At 40.0% G+C, this 17,558-nt stretch overlaps 1 protein-coding gene across 6 annotated transcripts in view; it reads right to left on the reverse strand.

Moving 5' to 3' along the window:
• THADA (THADA armadillo repeat containing) overlaps positions 1-7,465 on the reverse strand; it is a 357,394-nt gene extending 349,929 nt beyond the window's left edge. For 5 of the 6 annotated variants that reach the window (XM_064364035.1, XM_064364033.1, XM_064364037.1 and 2 more), the window contains exons 1-5: positions 7,373-7,465; positions 4,611-4,655; positions 4,082-4,181; positions 3,377-3,471; positions 2,229-2,359 (exon numbers count right to left, since the gene is read on the reverse strand). In XM_064364035.1, the coding sequence (XP_064220105.1) occupies positions 2,229-2,359; positions 3,377-3,471; positions 4,082-4,157 (302 nt within the window). In that variant the 5' untranslated portion in view covers positions 4,158-4,181; positions 4,611-4,655; positions 7,373-7,465. Of the gene's footprint in view, positions 1-2,228; positions 2,360-3,376; positions 3,472-4,081; positions 4,182-4,610; positions 4,656-7,075 lie in introns of all 6 variants that reach the window. The other variant, XM_064364034.1, reaches the window with a different exon arrangement.
• Positions 7,466-17,558: the final 10,093 nt, after the last annotated feature.

Genomic DNA, 17,558 nt, shown 5'->3' on the forward strand with positions numbered 1-17,558 from the left:
TAGATTTTAAAAGATTTAAAGATTGATATTATCCAATGTTGGAAATACATGAAGAAGAAACAAGGACTCTAACTCAACTGGTAGTCTGAGGGAGTACAATTTAACAATATCTATCAAAAATTTCAGTAGGCCTAATTTTTGGTCCAGAAATTCCACATCTTGGAATTTATCTCAGATAACTACACATACACATACATGATTAAGAATATCACTGCAATGGGGGAGTGATTAAATTGCTTTAAACCATGCAATATAAATCATGTAATATGTACCATATATAGATGTATACATGCCATATATATGGTACATTTAAATTTTGGTATATTTATATTATGGAATATTTATAGCTGTTAAGAATAAGGACTGTCGGCGGGAATGTAAAATGTTGCATATGGAAAACAGTATGACAGTTGCTCAAAAAATTAAAAATAGAATTACCATATGGTCCAGCAATCCCACTTCTAGGTATATATCCAAAAGAACTGAAAGCAGGATCTCAAAGAGGTATTTGCACACCCATGTTCATAGCAGCATTATTCACAAGAGCTCAGCAGTGGAAGCAACCCAAATGTCCATCGAAAAGATGAATGGATGAACAAAATGCAGTATATACATACAACAGAATATTAAGCCTTATGAAAAGAAATTCCTGCCATATGCTACAGCAGGGATGAACCTTAAGGACATTATGTCAAGTGAAATAAGTCAGTCACAAAAATATAAATACAAATATTCCACTAAGATGAGGTAATCAAATTCATGAACGGAAAGTGGCTGCCAATGGCTGGGTGGGAAATGGGGAGTTGTTACTTAATGGGTATAGCATCTCAGAGCTTTGCAGACAACAAGGTTCTAGAGATCACTGCACTGCAATGTAAATATACTTAACACTACTGAACTACATACACTTAAAAATGGTTAAGACTCAAACATCATACGTTCTCACTCATAAGTGGGAGCTAAGCTATGAGGATGCAAAGCCCTAAGAATCATATAATGGGGGCCGGGCACGGTGGCTCACGCCTGTAATCCCAGCACTTTGGGAGGCCGAGGCGGGTGGATCGTGAGGTCAAGAGATCGAGACCATCCTCGTCAACATGGTGAAACCCCGTCTCTACTAAAAATACAAAAAATTAGCCGGGCATGGTGGTGCGTGCCTGTAATCCCAGCTACTCAGGAGGTTGAGGCAGGAGAATTGCCTGAACCCAGGAGGCAGAAGTTGCGGTGAGCCAAGATCGCGCCATTGCACTCCAGCCTGGGTAACAAGAGCGAAACTCCATCTCAAAAAAAAAAAAAAAAAAGAATCATATAATGGACTTTGGGGACTCGGGGGAAAGGGTGAGAAGTGGGAAGTGGGTAAGGGAGAAAAGACTACAAATTGTTAAGTACAGTATACACTGCTCAGGTGATGTGTGCACCAAAATCTCAGAAATCACCACTTATTATTATGTAATATTATGTACTTATTATGTAACCAAATACCATATGTCCCCCAAAAACCTATAGAAATAAAAAATAAAAAGAATTCATTAAAAAAAAAAAAGTTAAGACTGATGTTTTAAGTTATGTGTCTTTTATTATAATTTTTTTTTAAAAGGATTATATGTGACACGGAAATATCTCTAAGACATTCTTTAGTGAAAAAAACAGAGCATTACGTACAGTAAAATCTCGTTTATAAACATATATATATATTTTAAAAAGCAGAATGTAGCACACATATGCTGACCTCAAAGAAAAAGTCTAGAAAGATAAATACCAAAATGTTAAGTGACAATCTTTACTAAGAAAAGTGAGATAAGCCAGAAACAATGAAATGGAAGCCCTACTTTTTATTTTATATACTTTTATATAGTTTGAAATTTTTACATCAAGCCTATATTCCTGTGTTATCTGTGTAAATATATATTTAAACCAAGAACAAATAGGACAAAAAGAGGAAAAAACAGCAAGATGACATTTAAACATAACCAGTAAGTGTAAGTGGATTGAGCCAGGAGTCAGCAAACTACAGCCCACAGCCTGTTTTTTAAGTCTGTGACCTAAGAAGGCCTTTTATATTTTTAAAAAGCTGTAACTAATCATTGAAAACAGAGAAAAAACCCACATGAATGAACTTCTTGTGACCTGTTATCAGTTCAGTTTTATCAAAACAGGGAAGGAACTTTAGTTACTTTTGGTCAAATTCAACATTTATAACACCCAACTTCCCTTCCTTTTTTTCTTACCTTGACAATACTTTCTTCAAGGGATTCTTTAGACTCAAAGAAAGATAAACGCCTGCTAAAATATCCAAACAACTTTGAATAGCGGGATCACACACACCATTTTTATCTACTTTCTCCAGTAGAGGCACAATCTGTAATACAAAACAGTGAAGTCATTTTTCTAATATCAAGTATAGCAAAGTAACATAGTTAGATATTCTTTAAAGTCTCAATTGCTGGGCACAGTGGCTCACCCCTGTAATCCCAGCACTTCGGGAGGCTGAGGTGAGCAGATCACTTGAGCCCAGGAGAGTTCGAGACCATCTTGGGCAACATGGCAAAACCCTATCTCTACAAAAAAAATACAAAAATTAGCCAGGTATGGTGGTGCATGCCTGTAGCCCCAGCTACTCAGGGGGCTGAGGCAAGAGGATCACTTGAGCCCAGGCAGTTGAGGCTGCAGTTCAGCCAAGATCGCACCAGTGCACTCCAGCCTAGATAAGAGAGTGAGACCCTGTCTCAAAAAAATAAACAAAGTGTCAATTATAATGTGAAGTGTTTTCCATACTCCACTGTCAAGGATACCAATTTAAACACCTATTTCGCTACTTATTAACTTTTTAAACTTATGTCCCCAACTCTCCCTTTACCCTCCAGACCAACCTCCACAGAGAATCACAGACATGTTAATGGCTTCAGCTAAAGAACAGTTGTAGCACTATTTAAAAAACCAGTAATACATTTACTTGCTTTCCAAAAAAAAAAAACTATGCGTGCTCAAATGGTAAATCCTAATATTGAGATACTAATAAGTAAAATATTTATATTTTAAATTAACTTTTAAATGTGCCTGCTTAAAAGTTTTGAAGATTCATATATTTAAAACTTCATATAATTAAAAATTCTCCACAAAAGAAGTACACACAATTATCTTCTACCTTCTACCTTATCTATTTACAGCTCAATTATGACAGAAGCCTGAATATGGCTTCTATTGCTGCTTAGAATAAAAGGATATTATACAATGAACAGAAAAGAAAAAAATACCTATTCGTTAATGATAAACTGATATGCAATAATTAGGAGCCAAAAACTGTCAGTGATTTTTAAAAATCCTTAATAGCATAATACTCTTAAAAATGCATCCATTAATATCAATTCAGACTTACCTGTTTAACATAATGGATTTGTGACACTCCATCTGTGAGTTGTACACAATGTAACAGCAAAGAAGCTAGATTTTTCCCTTCCACATCAGCAAAAGCTATATGACACATACAGAAAAAAAAATATTCAATGATTTAACAGTAAGTTAAATATAAGTTTGCTTTTGTTGTGCATTCTACATAATTTTTGATGTATAAACCAAAACGACAGGCAGAACATAGTCTGCAGACAGAATTTTAGGAAAATTGTTTTACATCCAAAACATAAAGAAAACTAGAAAGAATTTGAGTATTACGTGCTAGGGAGTCCCAGAGATTAAAATACTCTGCTTGCAAACTAGAAAAGAAATATATCGGGCAGGGCGCAGTGGCTCACGCCTGTAATACCAGCACTTTGGGAGGCCAAAATGGGTGGAGGTCAGGAGTTCAAGACCAGCCTGGCCAAGATGGTGAAACCTTGTCTCTACTAAAAATACAAAAATTAGCCAGGCGTGGTGGCAGCTGCCTGTAATCCCAGCTACTCAGGAGGCTAAGGCAGAGAACGCTTGTACCTGGGAGGCAGAGGTTGCAGTGAGCCGAGATCACACCACTGCACTCCAGCCTGGGCAGCAGAGTGATACTCCATCTCAAAAAAAAAAAAGAAAAAGAAAAAGAAAAAGAAAAAGAAAAAGAAAAGAAAAGCAATAAGGGAAATCAGAAGTTACCTACATTTCAAAGTTTCGAGGTCCTGATGACAAATGGTCAACGCAGCAACTTGCATTTCTTTCTTCTTCTTTATACCCATTTTAAATAGAATTAACAGTAGTCACTGCAAGAAAGAAGACTTTAAGGCATTAATGTAAGGTTTCTCAACATCAGCACTATTAATTTTTGGCCAGATTCATTCTTTGTTGAACAGGATTAGCCTATGCATTATGTTTCATGCATCCCCAATCTCTACCCACTAGATGCCAGTAGCGACCTCCTCCCTCCCACGTTGTGACAACCAAATAGTGTCTCCAAACATTGCCAAGTGTCCCCTGGGGAGCAAAAATGCCCCAGAATGAGAACCACTGTCTAAGAATTTCTGATCTGAAAGAGAAAAATTTTTTAAGCTCAAGAGTTTATTACTGTCTGAAGTTACTTTTACCTGCTATGACTCAGTCTTTGTATTTTAAAATACAGCAAACTTTCCTTTGAGTGAACACAAAAAAAAAACTAGCATAGTTTTTCCAAAAATAAGTTACTTCAAACTAACCTGTGACTTGTTAAATTAACAGGAGGTGCCACTGTATCTTGATTTCTGCAAAAATGAAAAAAAAATTTTTTTGAATACTATTTTCTTGAGTTTGTTTTTATTGATACTTAACAAATCAATGGGTTCATAACAGGCTAAACAACCCAACTCAAAGACTACACACTAATAGCACCATGCCATCTGGAAAGAAGTTGATGGGGAAATGTCATATGGCCCTTTTCCTGGTGCAGTTAGCATTTTTAGCAGCATTTATGATGCAAGTATTAGAGGGTATAATGTAGTATATGCATAAAATACACAAATCTGGAAGAACATATTGGATGATGAATCAGGATTAAAAACAGGTCAATACACTGGAATAATCAGCAATATGAAATTTACCAAGATGAAATAGAAATAAACGTAAAGGGCTGCATTTAGTTTAGGGAAAAAACCACAGAAATCGAGGATGGGGAGGCAGAGGGAGGCAAAACGTAGTTTGAAACACCTCAACAGCACAAGATGACTGCCAAAACCCACAGAAGTCAGCCACATCAAAGGAATGCATGATTCTTCACTCATCCAAACAGGTCCGGTGACAGGTAGAGCATTAGGTACAGCACTGGTGGCTATACTTTAAGGAGCCATAACAAAAAATGGAGCTGATTTCTGAAGGACCTAGAAAGCACCTTCTTCAGAGAACAGCTCAGTTAACCAAAGGTGTGTGGCCTGGAGAAAAGTCAACAGGACAAGAGCCTTAGCTGCTAGACTGTTTTGGAGGAAAAGGGAGATTTCTTTTCTCTTGCTGTAAAATTAGTAAAAATCAGTACAAGCTACAGAGAGACACATTCCAGATCAATACAAAGGAAAAGCTCTACAGTCCCACTAAGGACTGGGCTACCTTTTGAACAAAGAATTTCCCAAAACCAGGAATATTCAAACAGAAGATGACTAAAGACTGAGTATTTTCTCTTGGCCACCTGAAATAGCCCCCTAACTGGTCTCCCAACTTCTACACTTACCTCCAAAGAGTTCATTCTGTTTACAGTCATCAAAGCAATCTCTTTTTTAAAAACTCTCATCAAATTGAATTACTTACTCTCTTCCTTAAAACTTTCCAAAGGTTTCCAAGTACACTTACAATAAAATCCAAACTTGAGGCTGGGCGTGGGGGCTCTCACGCCTGTAATCCTAGCACTTAGGGAGGCCTCGGCAGGCGGATCTCCTGAGGTCAGGAGTTCAAGATCAGCCTGGCCAACAGGGTGAAACCCCATCTGTACTTAAAAAAATATATACAAAAATTAGCCAGGTGTGGTGGCAGGCGCCTGTAATCCCAGCTACTCTGGAGGCTAACTCAGGAGAATCGCCTGAACACAGGAGGCAGAGATTGCAGTGAGCTGAGATCGCGCCACTGCACTCCAGCCTTGGGCAACAAGAGCGAGAAACTCCTTAAAAGAAAAGAAAAAAAAAGATTTTGCCCTTCAAGGCCCTTAATAATCTGGCCCTGCCTTCCTCCACTCTTCATCTCAAACCTCTCTCCTCTTCACCATCCCAAGAAATTTGCACTTCCTGATGCTCTTATTCCCACCTAAGAGGTTTTACACTTCCCAATTATCTCTGCCCCTTAATGTTAATTTCACATCTTTGCAAGGCTGACTCCTTCTCACCATTCATGTTTCTGCTGCAATATTACCTCCTAGAAGCCTTCCATGACAACTCTATCTAAAATGCCACCAATCCAACACACATACACACCATTTCTGCTAATTTTTTTCACAGCACTTACTACTACCAGAAATTACACTAACTTGTACATTTATATATTGTCTGTCTAACTTAGTAGCAAACAATGAAGGCAGCAACCTTAATCTGTTTTGTTCATGTTTGAAGTCTCAATTCCTAAACCAGTGCCTGGCACATAGTAGGTGTTTAATAAACACTTGAAGAATAAACAAATTAATTAACAAACATTTGTCAAAGACGTTTAGAAGAGATATATGTCTTTAAGGGCAGGAAGGTAGACCACCTAGTATCTAAAATCCATTCTACATCTAAGTGACATTCTACATCTTAAGAACCTATGGTTTGGGAAGTAAGAAGTCGATACAGTAATGGCAGGTGACCAACCACTTAACGAAAAATGGACCCAACTAGAAAAGTGCTGACAACAGAGATTTGTAAAGGGATGGTCAGATCTAGAGGAACTGAGGCACGCTTTCTCAGGAAGCGACCATCGTACAAAGCCAGAAGAGACTGGGAAACGTAACTAGGGAGACTATTCTCTGGTGAAAGTTAAGCAAGTTTACAGGAGGATTTGATCTTGCAACTCTGAGGGCTAAACAAAAGCAGACTCGGTAATTATGCCTGCTCAAAGGATGCCTAAACGTGTGTCCTGAAGAACCGGACTCCCCAAGGGAGTAAATCCCGTGTCTACCGCAAGGCCAGAAGGTGCCCAGTAAATTACACTCCTCCTAGGTCCCACTTACTGCTTCCCTTTAGAACGCCGCTTCACTTTACACCTTCCTGGCTGACTCCCACAAACATTCTCTGGGCGATTTCTGAACCACGTGGAGTTGAGGAAAGACGGAAAAAGTGGTTAAAGTGCTGTCTCCATGGAGACTTTAGCGACCGGAAATCAGTTTCACAGCCGCCGAATCCTGGCGATGCTAAAAGACGGGAATTGGTGTGGCTCGCAAGGCGGCCCTAGCAAAACTGGCCGAGCCAAGAGGTGGAGAGTCACGCGCTACTGCGGGTCTGGCAGGCAGGACACCTGGGAGCCAAACCTCGTGCTCGTGGACGTCTGAGAAGAGTCGCAGGCGTCTGGTCGAGTCCCGGAAGCTGGTCTAATTCTACCGCATCTCCGAAGCTCGCCAGAAGTCAGTTGTCGACTACCGGGTCAGGGCGAAGGGAGGGAGGGAGGGGTAACCTGTGAGAGTCATCGCGAGAATTGACCAAATGCAGCTTCTCCAATCAGGAGTTCGGCAAGGCCGTGACGTTCCGGGTTTGGTTAATCCGCGACTTCACCTTCAGTGCCGCGCGTTTCTCGTGGCGTTGTGGCTGACGCGTCCTCTTGGGACGGCGCCCACCTCATCCTCCTCAGAGGCTTGGACGTTTGGGAAGCGCTTTTGTCCCAGCCCAGACCTTCCACCTTTCTCCCACTCCGTTGGCCTAGTGCAGATTCGAGGAGAAAACTGCGTCCGGGACTCGGAAACGAGTCCAGGGAGTTTAGAGCCTGCGAGATAGGACAGTGGGGTTGGGCAGCGACTAAACGGAAGCCACGAGAATAATTCGGACTAAAATGAGAAGTGCTGAACTAACTTGTGCCAAAGTGCATTTATTCATTCAATAAATAGTTAATGAACTCTATTGTGAGAGCGTCGCCAGGCGCTATCCTTGAAAGTTATCCCCTACTGAGGATACATATATTACGCAGCGCATACAAATTGTCAGATGGTTCAGTCCTTGAAAAGTAAATACAATAACTAAGGCCCACTGGGAGCTGCGACAGCGGGCAAGATCAGGAAATAGACATGATGCTGTCTTCAGGAGTATTTGGGAAATAGTGAGAAACAGTTCCGTAAACGTTAATGACTTAAGTTTTTAATGATTATTTTCTGAATTTTTAATATCACTTTGCCTTGTTTTTATTTGTAGTTTACTACATACGTATGTATCACTATCTTGTTTTGTTCAATTTTGAACTTTATAGAATTGTGTATGTATTATCCAGCAGTTTGCTGCTTTCAGCATTGTTTTTCGTATTCACCTACATAAAAGCTGGTGGCTGTAGTTCTTCATTCACTGTTGTGCAACTTTCTATTGTTTAATATACTTCATTATGTATCCATCCTGCTGCCTCAACATTTGGATTATTTCCAGCTTTTGCTCTAACAATGCTGCTGTGAACTATGTTGTGCATGTCAGCTGGTGAGTGTGTGCAGACGATTCTATACTGTATTTTTTTCTCATATTTTTACCCGGACTGATAGTAAGAAATACATTGTAGACTTTGGAACCATGGACATATACGTACTCACACAAAACTGAAATAGAAATTCCTTGAAATATTGCTTTACAGAAGCTGTGAGATTTTCTTTATTTCCTTTTTCTAAATTATGGTAAAATACGCATAAAAATTTATTTTAGCCATTTTCAAGTCTTATGTTTTATATATATATATATATATATATAGTTCCAGGCCTACTGAAATAATTATATAACTCAGTGGGTCCCAACTCTTTTTTTTTGTTCTGACCTAACCATTTTAAAGCAGCAGACACTGCGACTCTTCACCCTACACAATGGGAGGTGGGATAGGAGGCAAACATAATAAACATCTGTTGAAAGTTGAAACTATTGTTAAAACTTCAAATTAAACTTAGAGTTAAATTGAGCAAGGGGAAAAAATGATTCACAAATCGGGCAGCCTCCAGAATCAGCAGATTCGGAGAGACTCCAGGGATGCCTGGTGGTCAGAGCAAATTTGTAGACAAAAAAAGGAAAGTGATGTACAGAAAACAGAAGTGAGGTACGGAAGCAGCTGGATGGGTTACAGCTTGGCATTTGCCTTACCTGAACACAGTTTGAACAGTCAGCATTATATAGAATAGTTGAAGTATGGCTGCTGGGATTGGCTGAGACTCAGCTATTGTTATAGAAGCATACTCCTAAATTAGGTTTTCAGTCTTGTCCACCTACTAAGTTAGGTTATGGTTTATCCTCAGGGACTCAAATATGGAAGTACAGAGGCTGTCTCAGGCCGTATTTAGTTCAATTAAACACTACCATGGAAAAAATAGGGGAATGCAAGGTGAGAGTATATGGGAGATACGCTGCAACTTTAAATAGGGTAATTAAGGTAGGCCTCATGGAATAAAGATCTGCAAGAGACATTAGACACTTGGGGAAGGGGAAACGTTCAGTACAGAGGGAGTACAAAGTTTCCAGGGCAGGGCTTGCCTTTTGGGAGAATAGCAAGGAGTCAAGAGTGTCTGGAGCCAAGCGAGGTAAGTAGTAAGGAATGGGACAAGGGGCTTCGGATTATGAAATGCTTTCACATTATTTTATGGACTCTGACTTTCACTTTTAAATGAAGAGTGACTTTGAGCAAAAGAATAATTAATTTACATTTCAAAATAATCACTGGAGCTACTTTGTTAAGAAGAGACTGTAGGTCGGGCACGGTGGCTCATGCCTGTAATCCCAGCACTTTGAGAGGCTGAAGCGGGTGGATAGTCTGAGCTCAGGAGTTCGAGACCACTCTGGGCAACGTGAAACCTCATCTCTACAAATATACGAAAAAATTAACTGGGCATGGTGGTGTGCACCTGTAGTCGCAGCTACTCGGAAGACTGAGGCGCGAGAATCACTTGAGCCCCGGAGGCAGAGGTTGCAATGAGCCAAGATGGCGCCACTGCACTCCAGCTTGAGCTGCGGAGTGAGACTCCATCTCAAAAAAGAAAAAAAAAAAAAAGACTGTAGAGCCTGCAGGAAGCCCACTGAGGCTGCTTCGATAAACTAGGTAGGCAGGCAGGATGCTGGTGGCACCGACCAGGGTAGTAGCAGTGGAGAGCAAGAAGTGGATAGATTTTGGATCTAATTTGAAAGCAGCGCTAACAATTATTTTCTGAGGGATAGAATATGGGTATGAAGAAATGAAGAGTCGAAGATGAGTCCAAAGTTTCTGACCTCAGCACCTGAAAGGATGAAGTTGCCGAAGTTTACTTGGAGCGGATTCGAATGGGTTTAAAAGAGCCTGGGAAGAGAGGAATCGGCAAGATCAAGTAGAAGCAACTCCTTCTAGTCCTTCTGTTACACGAGGGGCAGATAAGTGGAGTGGTAACACCTGGAGGAAGTAGGGGCAAGAGAAGGTGTAAGCAGACAGGGAGGGTCTCCAGAGATTCTAGAAATGTAATCAACTTAAACAATCAGCTTGCTTTACAGCATGCTGTCCTGCAGCCTAGTTTCTGCACACTCTCTGTAAAATGTGGTCACCTTGATGTCAAAATCAGCTTCTGTAGAGGTGTGGTGGTTTGTGTCTGTAAACCCAGTGCTTTGGGAGGCAGAGGCAGGAGAATCGCACAAGGCCAGGACCTTGTCCCTACAAAAAAAAAAAAAAAAAAAAATAGCCAGGTGTAGTCCTAGCTACTCGGGAGGCTGAGGTGGGAGGATTGCTTGAGCCCAGGAATTGGAGGCTGCAGTGAGCCATGATCAGACCACTACATTCCAGACTGGGGTGACAGAGCAACATCCTGTCTCTAAAAAAAAAAAGAAAGAAAGAAACTAACTTCTGACAGACCCTAACAATTTACAGATAAACCCAAGTAAACTTTCCTCATTACTACACTAAAGTCTCCACCCCAAATGTGCTGACATAATGACTCACTACATCTACACAACTGGGACCCCTCCTCTACACTCCCCCTTCTCTCACCCCATAAAACCCTCCATCACTTTTCCTTAGGAAAACACTGCTTTAAAAAATTCTCCCAGTATCCTCCTTATCTGTGCCAAGTAATAAAACTCCTGTTAATCAAAACCTACGTTCTCCTGATAAAAGAATTCAGCAAAGTTTCCAGATACAAGATTAATGTACACACATTAGTAGCTCTTTTATACACTGACAGCGACTAAACAGAGAATTAAATCAAGAACTCAACCTCTTTTACAATAGCTTAAAAAAAAAAACTTAGAAATATACCTAACCAAGGAGGCAAAAGATTTCTATGAGGAAAACTACAAAACACTGCTGAAAGAAATCATAGACTACACAAACAAATGGAAACACATCCCATGCTCATGGATGGGTAGAATCAATACTGTGAAAATGATCATACTGCCAAAAGCAATCTACAAATTCAATGCAACCACCATTAAAATACCACCATCACTCTTCACAGAATTAGAAAAAACAATTCTAAAATTCGTGTGGAACCAAAAAAGAGCCTGCATAGCCAAAGCAGGACTAAGCAAAGAGAGCAAATCTGTAGGCAACACACTACCTGATTTCAAACTATACTGTTAGGCCAGAGTCACCAAAACAGCGTGGTACTGGTTTAAAAATCAGCACATAGACCCATGGAACAGAATAGAAAACCCAGAAATAAACCCAAATATTTATGGCCAACTGAACTTCAACAAAGCAAACAAAAACATAAAGTTGGGAAAGGACACCCTCTTCAACAGATGATGCTAGGATAATTGGCTAGTCACACATAGGGAAATAAAACTGAATCCTCATCTCTCACTTTATATGATAATTAATCAAGGTGAATTAAGGACTTAAATCTAAGACCTGAAACTACAAAAACTCTAAAAGATAACACTGGAAAAACCCTTCTTGACATTGGCTTAAGCAAGGATTTCATGACCAGGAACCCAAAAGCAAATGCAGTAAAAACAAAGATAAATAGTTCGGACTTAAAGAAACTAAAGAACTTTTGCACTGCAAATGGAACAGTTAGCAGTTTAAACAGGCAACTCACAGAGTAGGAGAAAATCTTCACAATCTATACATCTGACAAAGGACAAATATCCAGAATCTACAACAAACTCAAACGATAATCAGTAAGAAAAAAACAAACGATCCCATCAAAAAGTGGTCTAAGGACATGAATAAACAGTTCTCAAAAGAATATATACAAATGGCCAACAAACACGAAAAAATGCTCAACATCACTAATGATCAGGGAAATGCAAATCAAAACTGCAGTGCAATATCACCTTACTCCTGCAAGAATGGCCATAGTCAAAAAAATCAAAAAACAGTAGATATGGGTCTGGATATGGTGATCAGGGAACACTTCTACACTTCTGGTGGGAATGTGAACTAGTACATCCACTATGGAAAACAGTGTAGAGATTCCTTAAAGAACTAAAAGTAGAACTACCATTTGATCCAGCAGTCCCACTACTAGATATCTACCCAGAGGAAAAGAAGTCATTATGCAGAAAAGACACTTGCACATGCATGTTTATAGCAACAGAATTCACAATTGCAAAATCTTGGAACCAACCCAAATGCCCATCAATCAATGAGTGGGCAAAGAAACAGATATATATATATATGATGAAGTACTGCTCACTTGTAAAAAGGAATAAATTAATAGCATTTGCAGTGACCTGGATGAGATTGGAGATTATTATTCTAAGTGAAGTAACAGGAATGGAAAACCACACATGGAATGTTCTCACTGATATGTGGGAGCTAAGCTATGAGGACACAAAGGCATAAGAATGACACAATGGACTGTGGGGACTTGGGGGGAAGGATGGGAAGGAGTCAAGGGATAGAAGACAACAAATATGGTGCAGTGTATACTGCTCGGATGATGGGTGCACCAAAACCTCACAAAGCACCACTAAAGAACTTACTCATGTAACCAAATACCACTTGTACACCAATAATTTATGGGGGGAAAAATTAAAAATAAATAAATGAAGTTCTAAAAAAGAAAAAAAGTCCTGCATTCTCATAGAGAGTCATCTGTTACTTGCCAGACAGCCAAACCCCAGTTATTTCCAGGTAACAAAGGTTTGGTTTTAAAGATTGAAATAGTGACGTCTTTGAAGAAGATATCCTTGTTTTTGCTAGGCACCTAGTGGCACTATCAACCTGAGACCACTTTTAATTCTCTGCTTGAGGTTTTTCAGCATGAATTTGAACTACAAACTTTTATAAAGTAACTGTGTATCTTATTTGTAAAAATATGTTCCAAAGAAATTTTTAAAGGATCCTTAATATATAAAAGTGTAAATGAAAACACTTGACAAGGCTGGACGCAGTGGCTCATACCTGTAATCCCAACACTTTGGAAGGCCAAGGCAGGTGGATCACTTAAGGTCAGGAGTTTGAGGCCAGCCTGGCAAACGTAGTGAAACCCTGTCTCTACTAAAAATACAAAAATTAGCCAGCCAAGGTGGCAGGTGCCTGTTGTCCCAGCTATTCAGGAGGCTGAGGCAGGAGAATCACTTGAACCCCTGGAGGCAGAGGTTACAGAGAGCTGAGATCACACCATTGAACTCCAACCTGGGTGACAGAGGGAGATTCTAGATCAAAAAAAAGAAAGAAAGAGAGAGAGAGAAAGAAGGAAAGAAAGAAAGAAGAAAGGAAGGAAGAAACAAAGAACGAACTTGACATAGTAACAGTGGACTAGATAAAATCATAAAAATTAATTCTTCTGTCCACATTTTCTTCAATGTAGTTTAGCATTGTAAATAGGTATCTATTTACAATGATACCTTCCACTCAAAATAATATCTTCCACTCAATTAGAAAATAATATCTTTCACTCAATTAGAAAAGGAAATTTTAAAAATAATAATTATTTAGAGCTGGGCGCAGTGGCTTCTGACTGTAATCCCAGCTACTTGGGAGGCCAAAGCAGGAGGACTGTTTGAGCCCAGAAGTTCGAGACTGATCCACCTGTGAATAGCCACTGCACTCCAGTCTGGGCAACAGAGAGAGACCCTGTCTCTACCAAAAAAATTATTATTATTTTATAACATAATTTTATATGTAATTATTAAGATTCTTTTACATTTGAATGGACATTTGAATAAGTAAAATTTGACCTTTTAAGACCACAAAGAAAAAGCTTTAATTGCCTACATAATTACTACCTGTTCATGAAGGTCCCTCCATCAACCAAGACTTCAGAAGCAGCATGACTGACCAGTCAAAAGTAAGGTTCTCTCCTAGGTATTATTTTCCATACAGAAAAACATAATAGTGTTTCCCAGTTTCATAATCACTCTTACATCTCCCAAAATGATCATGTATGGTACTCTGTGAACAATGCATGGTGCCATGTATAATATATATATATTAAAGAATCCCCCATAAAAAACCTTATTGAATAGTTTTGTTGTTGTTGTTGTTTTAGACGGAGTTTCGCTCTTGTTGCCCAGGCTGGAGTGCAGTGGCGCAATCTCGGCTCACCACAACCTCTGCCTCCCAGGTTCAAGTGATTCTCCTGCCTCAGTCTCCCTAGCAGCTGGGATTATAGGCATGCACCACCACACCTGGCTAATTTTGTATTTTTAGTAGAGATGGGGTTTCTCCATGTTGGTCGGGCTGGTCTCAAATGCCCGACCTCAGGTGATCTGCCCGCCTTGGCCTCCCAAAGTGCTGGGATTACAGTCGCGAGCCACCACGCCCTGCCTGAATAGTTTTATATCTAAAATGAAGCCCAAAAGTATATACTAGAGCTATGAATATGAATATTTTGTTATTTAATGCTTGGCCTCAAGTCAGTGAAAGAAAGCAAAGTATTGTGGTATTACTTATATATCTATTTATCTATCTTAAAACAATAAACATGTATTATCTTATTATCTCTTAATTTCCATGGGTAAGAAATTCAGTTTGGCTGGGTGCATCTGGCTAGGAGTCTCTCATGAGGTTTCAGTGAAAATATTGGCTGGGGCTATGGTCCCCTGAAGGTTTGGCTGAGGCTGAAGAATCAGCATCCAAGTTGACTGACTGACTTCTTGGTGCTGGTTGCTGACACAAGCCTCCAGCTCCTCCCTACATGGACCTCTTCCCAGTTGCTTGAGCCATCTAACAACATGGTGAATAAGCAAGAGAATACAAAATAGAAGCTTCAGTGACTTTAATGGCCTAGCCTCAAAGCAACACAGCATCATTTTGACAGTATCCTATTGGTTACAAAGATCAACTCTATTCAGTGAGGGAGGCACTTCATAAAGATGTGCATACCAGGAAGTCAGTATCATTGGAGGGCCATTTTGGAGGCTGGCTACCATAGTGTATTAGGCCATTCTTGCACTGCTATGAAGAAATACCTGACACTGGGGCATGGTAGCTCACGCCTGTAATCCCAGCACTTTGGGAGGCCACGGCGGATGGATCACCTGAGGTCAGGAGTTGAACACCAGCCTGAATAATAAGGTGCAGCCCCATCTCTACTAAAATTACAAAAATTAGCTGGGCATGGTGATAGCCACCTGTAATCCCAGCTACTCAGGATGCTGAGGCAGGAAAATTGCTTGAACCCAGGAGGTAGAGGTTGCAGTCAGCTGAAATCACATCATTGCACTCCAGCCTGGGCGACAAGAGCAAGACTCCATCTTTTAAAAAAATGCCTGAGGCTGGGGAATTTATTTTTTTAAAAAAGGGGGTATAATTGGCTCATAGTTCTGCAGGGTGTCCAGAAAGCATTGCACCAGCATTGTCCAGCATCTGCTTCTAGGGAGACCTCAGGAAGCTTACAATCATGATGGAAGGCAGAGGGAATAGGCACATCATGTGGCAAAAGCATAAGCAAGAGAGAGAGAGAGAGAGAGAGAGTGGGGGGGGAAGTAGGTGCCCCACGCTTTTACAAAACCAGATCTTTCCAGAACTGACTCACTTATCTCCAAGGGGATGAGCTAAGCCATTCATGAGGGATATGCCCCCCATGATCGAAACACCTCCTACCAGGCCCCACCTCCAACACAGGGGATTACATTTCAACGTAAGATCCAAACTATATCACGTAGTAACGATAACACCTTTGAAGATTTCCCTTGCTGCTTAAAATGCACTAAGAGATCATAACTAAGGAATGACTTATTTATGATTTATTTGAATACAATTTCCATAGAGTTAAAGAAAGAATAATGTTCATGTTTTCTTACAAAGTTATTTACCTTTAATGACACAGTTTCATATAAGACAACATAGAATTTAAACATAAAACTAGGTTGATTTTAGGAAGCATTTTAGATGTTCCTCAAACTTTCTCTTCCTGAATAATCCCTTCCTGAGGGTCCGGGCACTGTGGCTCATGCTTGTAATCCTAACACTTTGGGAGGCTAAGGTGGGCAGATTACTTGAGGTCAGAAGTTCGAGACCAACCTAGTCAACATGGTGAAACCCCGTGCCTACTAAAACTACAAAAATTAGCCAGCCATGGTGGCAGGAGCCTGTAATCCCAGCTCCTCAGGAGGCTGAGGCAGGGGTATCACTTGAACCCAGGAGGCAGAGGTTGCAGTGAGCCAAGATCATGCCACCACACTCCAGCCTGGGCGACAGAGCTAGACTGCATCTCAAACAATAATGACAACAACAAAAAACACACCCCCCAAAAAAACTGCACAATCCCTTCCCACATAAGAATGTGTTGTTGCTGTTGTCTGTTCCTTCCCCATACGCCAAGTTCCCACCTGAGTGACCTCAGTATTCCCTGAAAGCATTGTCTTTTCATCGACCATGCTCTCTGCTAGGAAGTCTTTCTTACTCTCACCTGAGAAACTTCCTCACACTTGAGGCTCCATCTCAAATTTTACCTCCTCAATGAAACCTGACAAGAAATTCCTATTCTCCATTGTACTTAGATTTCTGTCTCAGTGATAGCATCATCAGTTTGTTAGTCCATAGTAATTATTCATATGCTTATTTGTCTTCCTACTAATTTACAAACTTTTCCACGTTGGACACCATCTTTAGATTCCTAGTGCCCAGCACAGTGCCCAGCTTGAGTAGCTCTGTGAATTGTTGAGTTAAACCGGCCACCAATTCCTCTGCAGTGGCAGTTCGCTGCTTACTTTACCACTGTGTGGCAGCAAACTACAGAAGTATTTCCACCTTTTAATAAGGAGTAGCGCTGAGATGAATATTCACAAGCTATAGACAACATTTCTTCTGGGAGTGGAATTACAGGGAACCCTCATTGTCTATGCTGTGTATTTCTGGATTGTTTTAATGATAGCATATTTTTAATGCGAAATATGGCATTGACACAGAAAAGTACACAAAACAAATCTTTATACAGGGATGCAAAAGTATGTTAGAATAATTTGTCAGCTCAGTTGAAATGATATACTGAATTTATTATGAAATACAACTATCAAATAGAAAATTACTTTGTTCCCAAAATTGCTCAATACTATGTTTTTAAATTCATCCATATTGTTGCTTGTATTTTTCATATCAAAATTTAGAAATAAGTAAAAATAGTTGTAAAA

The sequence above is a fragment of the Aotus nancymaae genome, unplaced genomic scaffold (genome assembly GCF_030222135.1).
Source record: "Aotus nancymaae isolate 86718 unplaced genomic scaffold, 86718_ANA_hifiasm-v0.15.2.pri h1tg000057l, whole genome shotgun sequence".
Taxonomy (NCBI): domain Eukaryota; kingdom Metazoa; phylum Chordata; class Mammalia; order Primates; family Aotidae; genus Aotus; species Aotus nancymaae.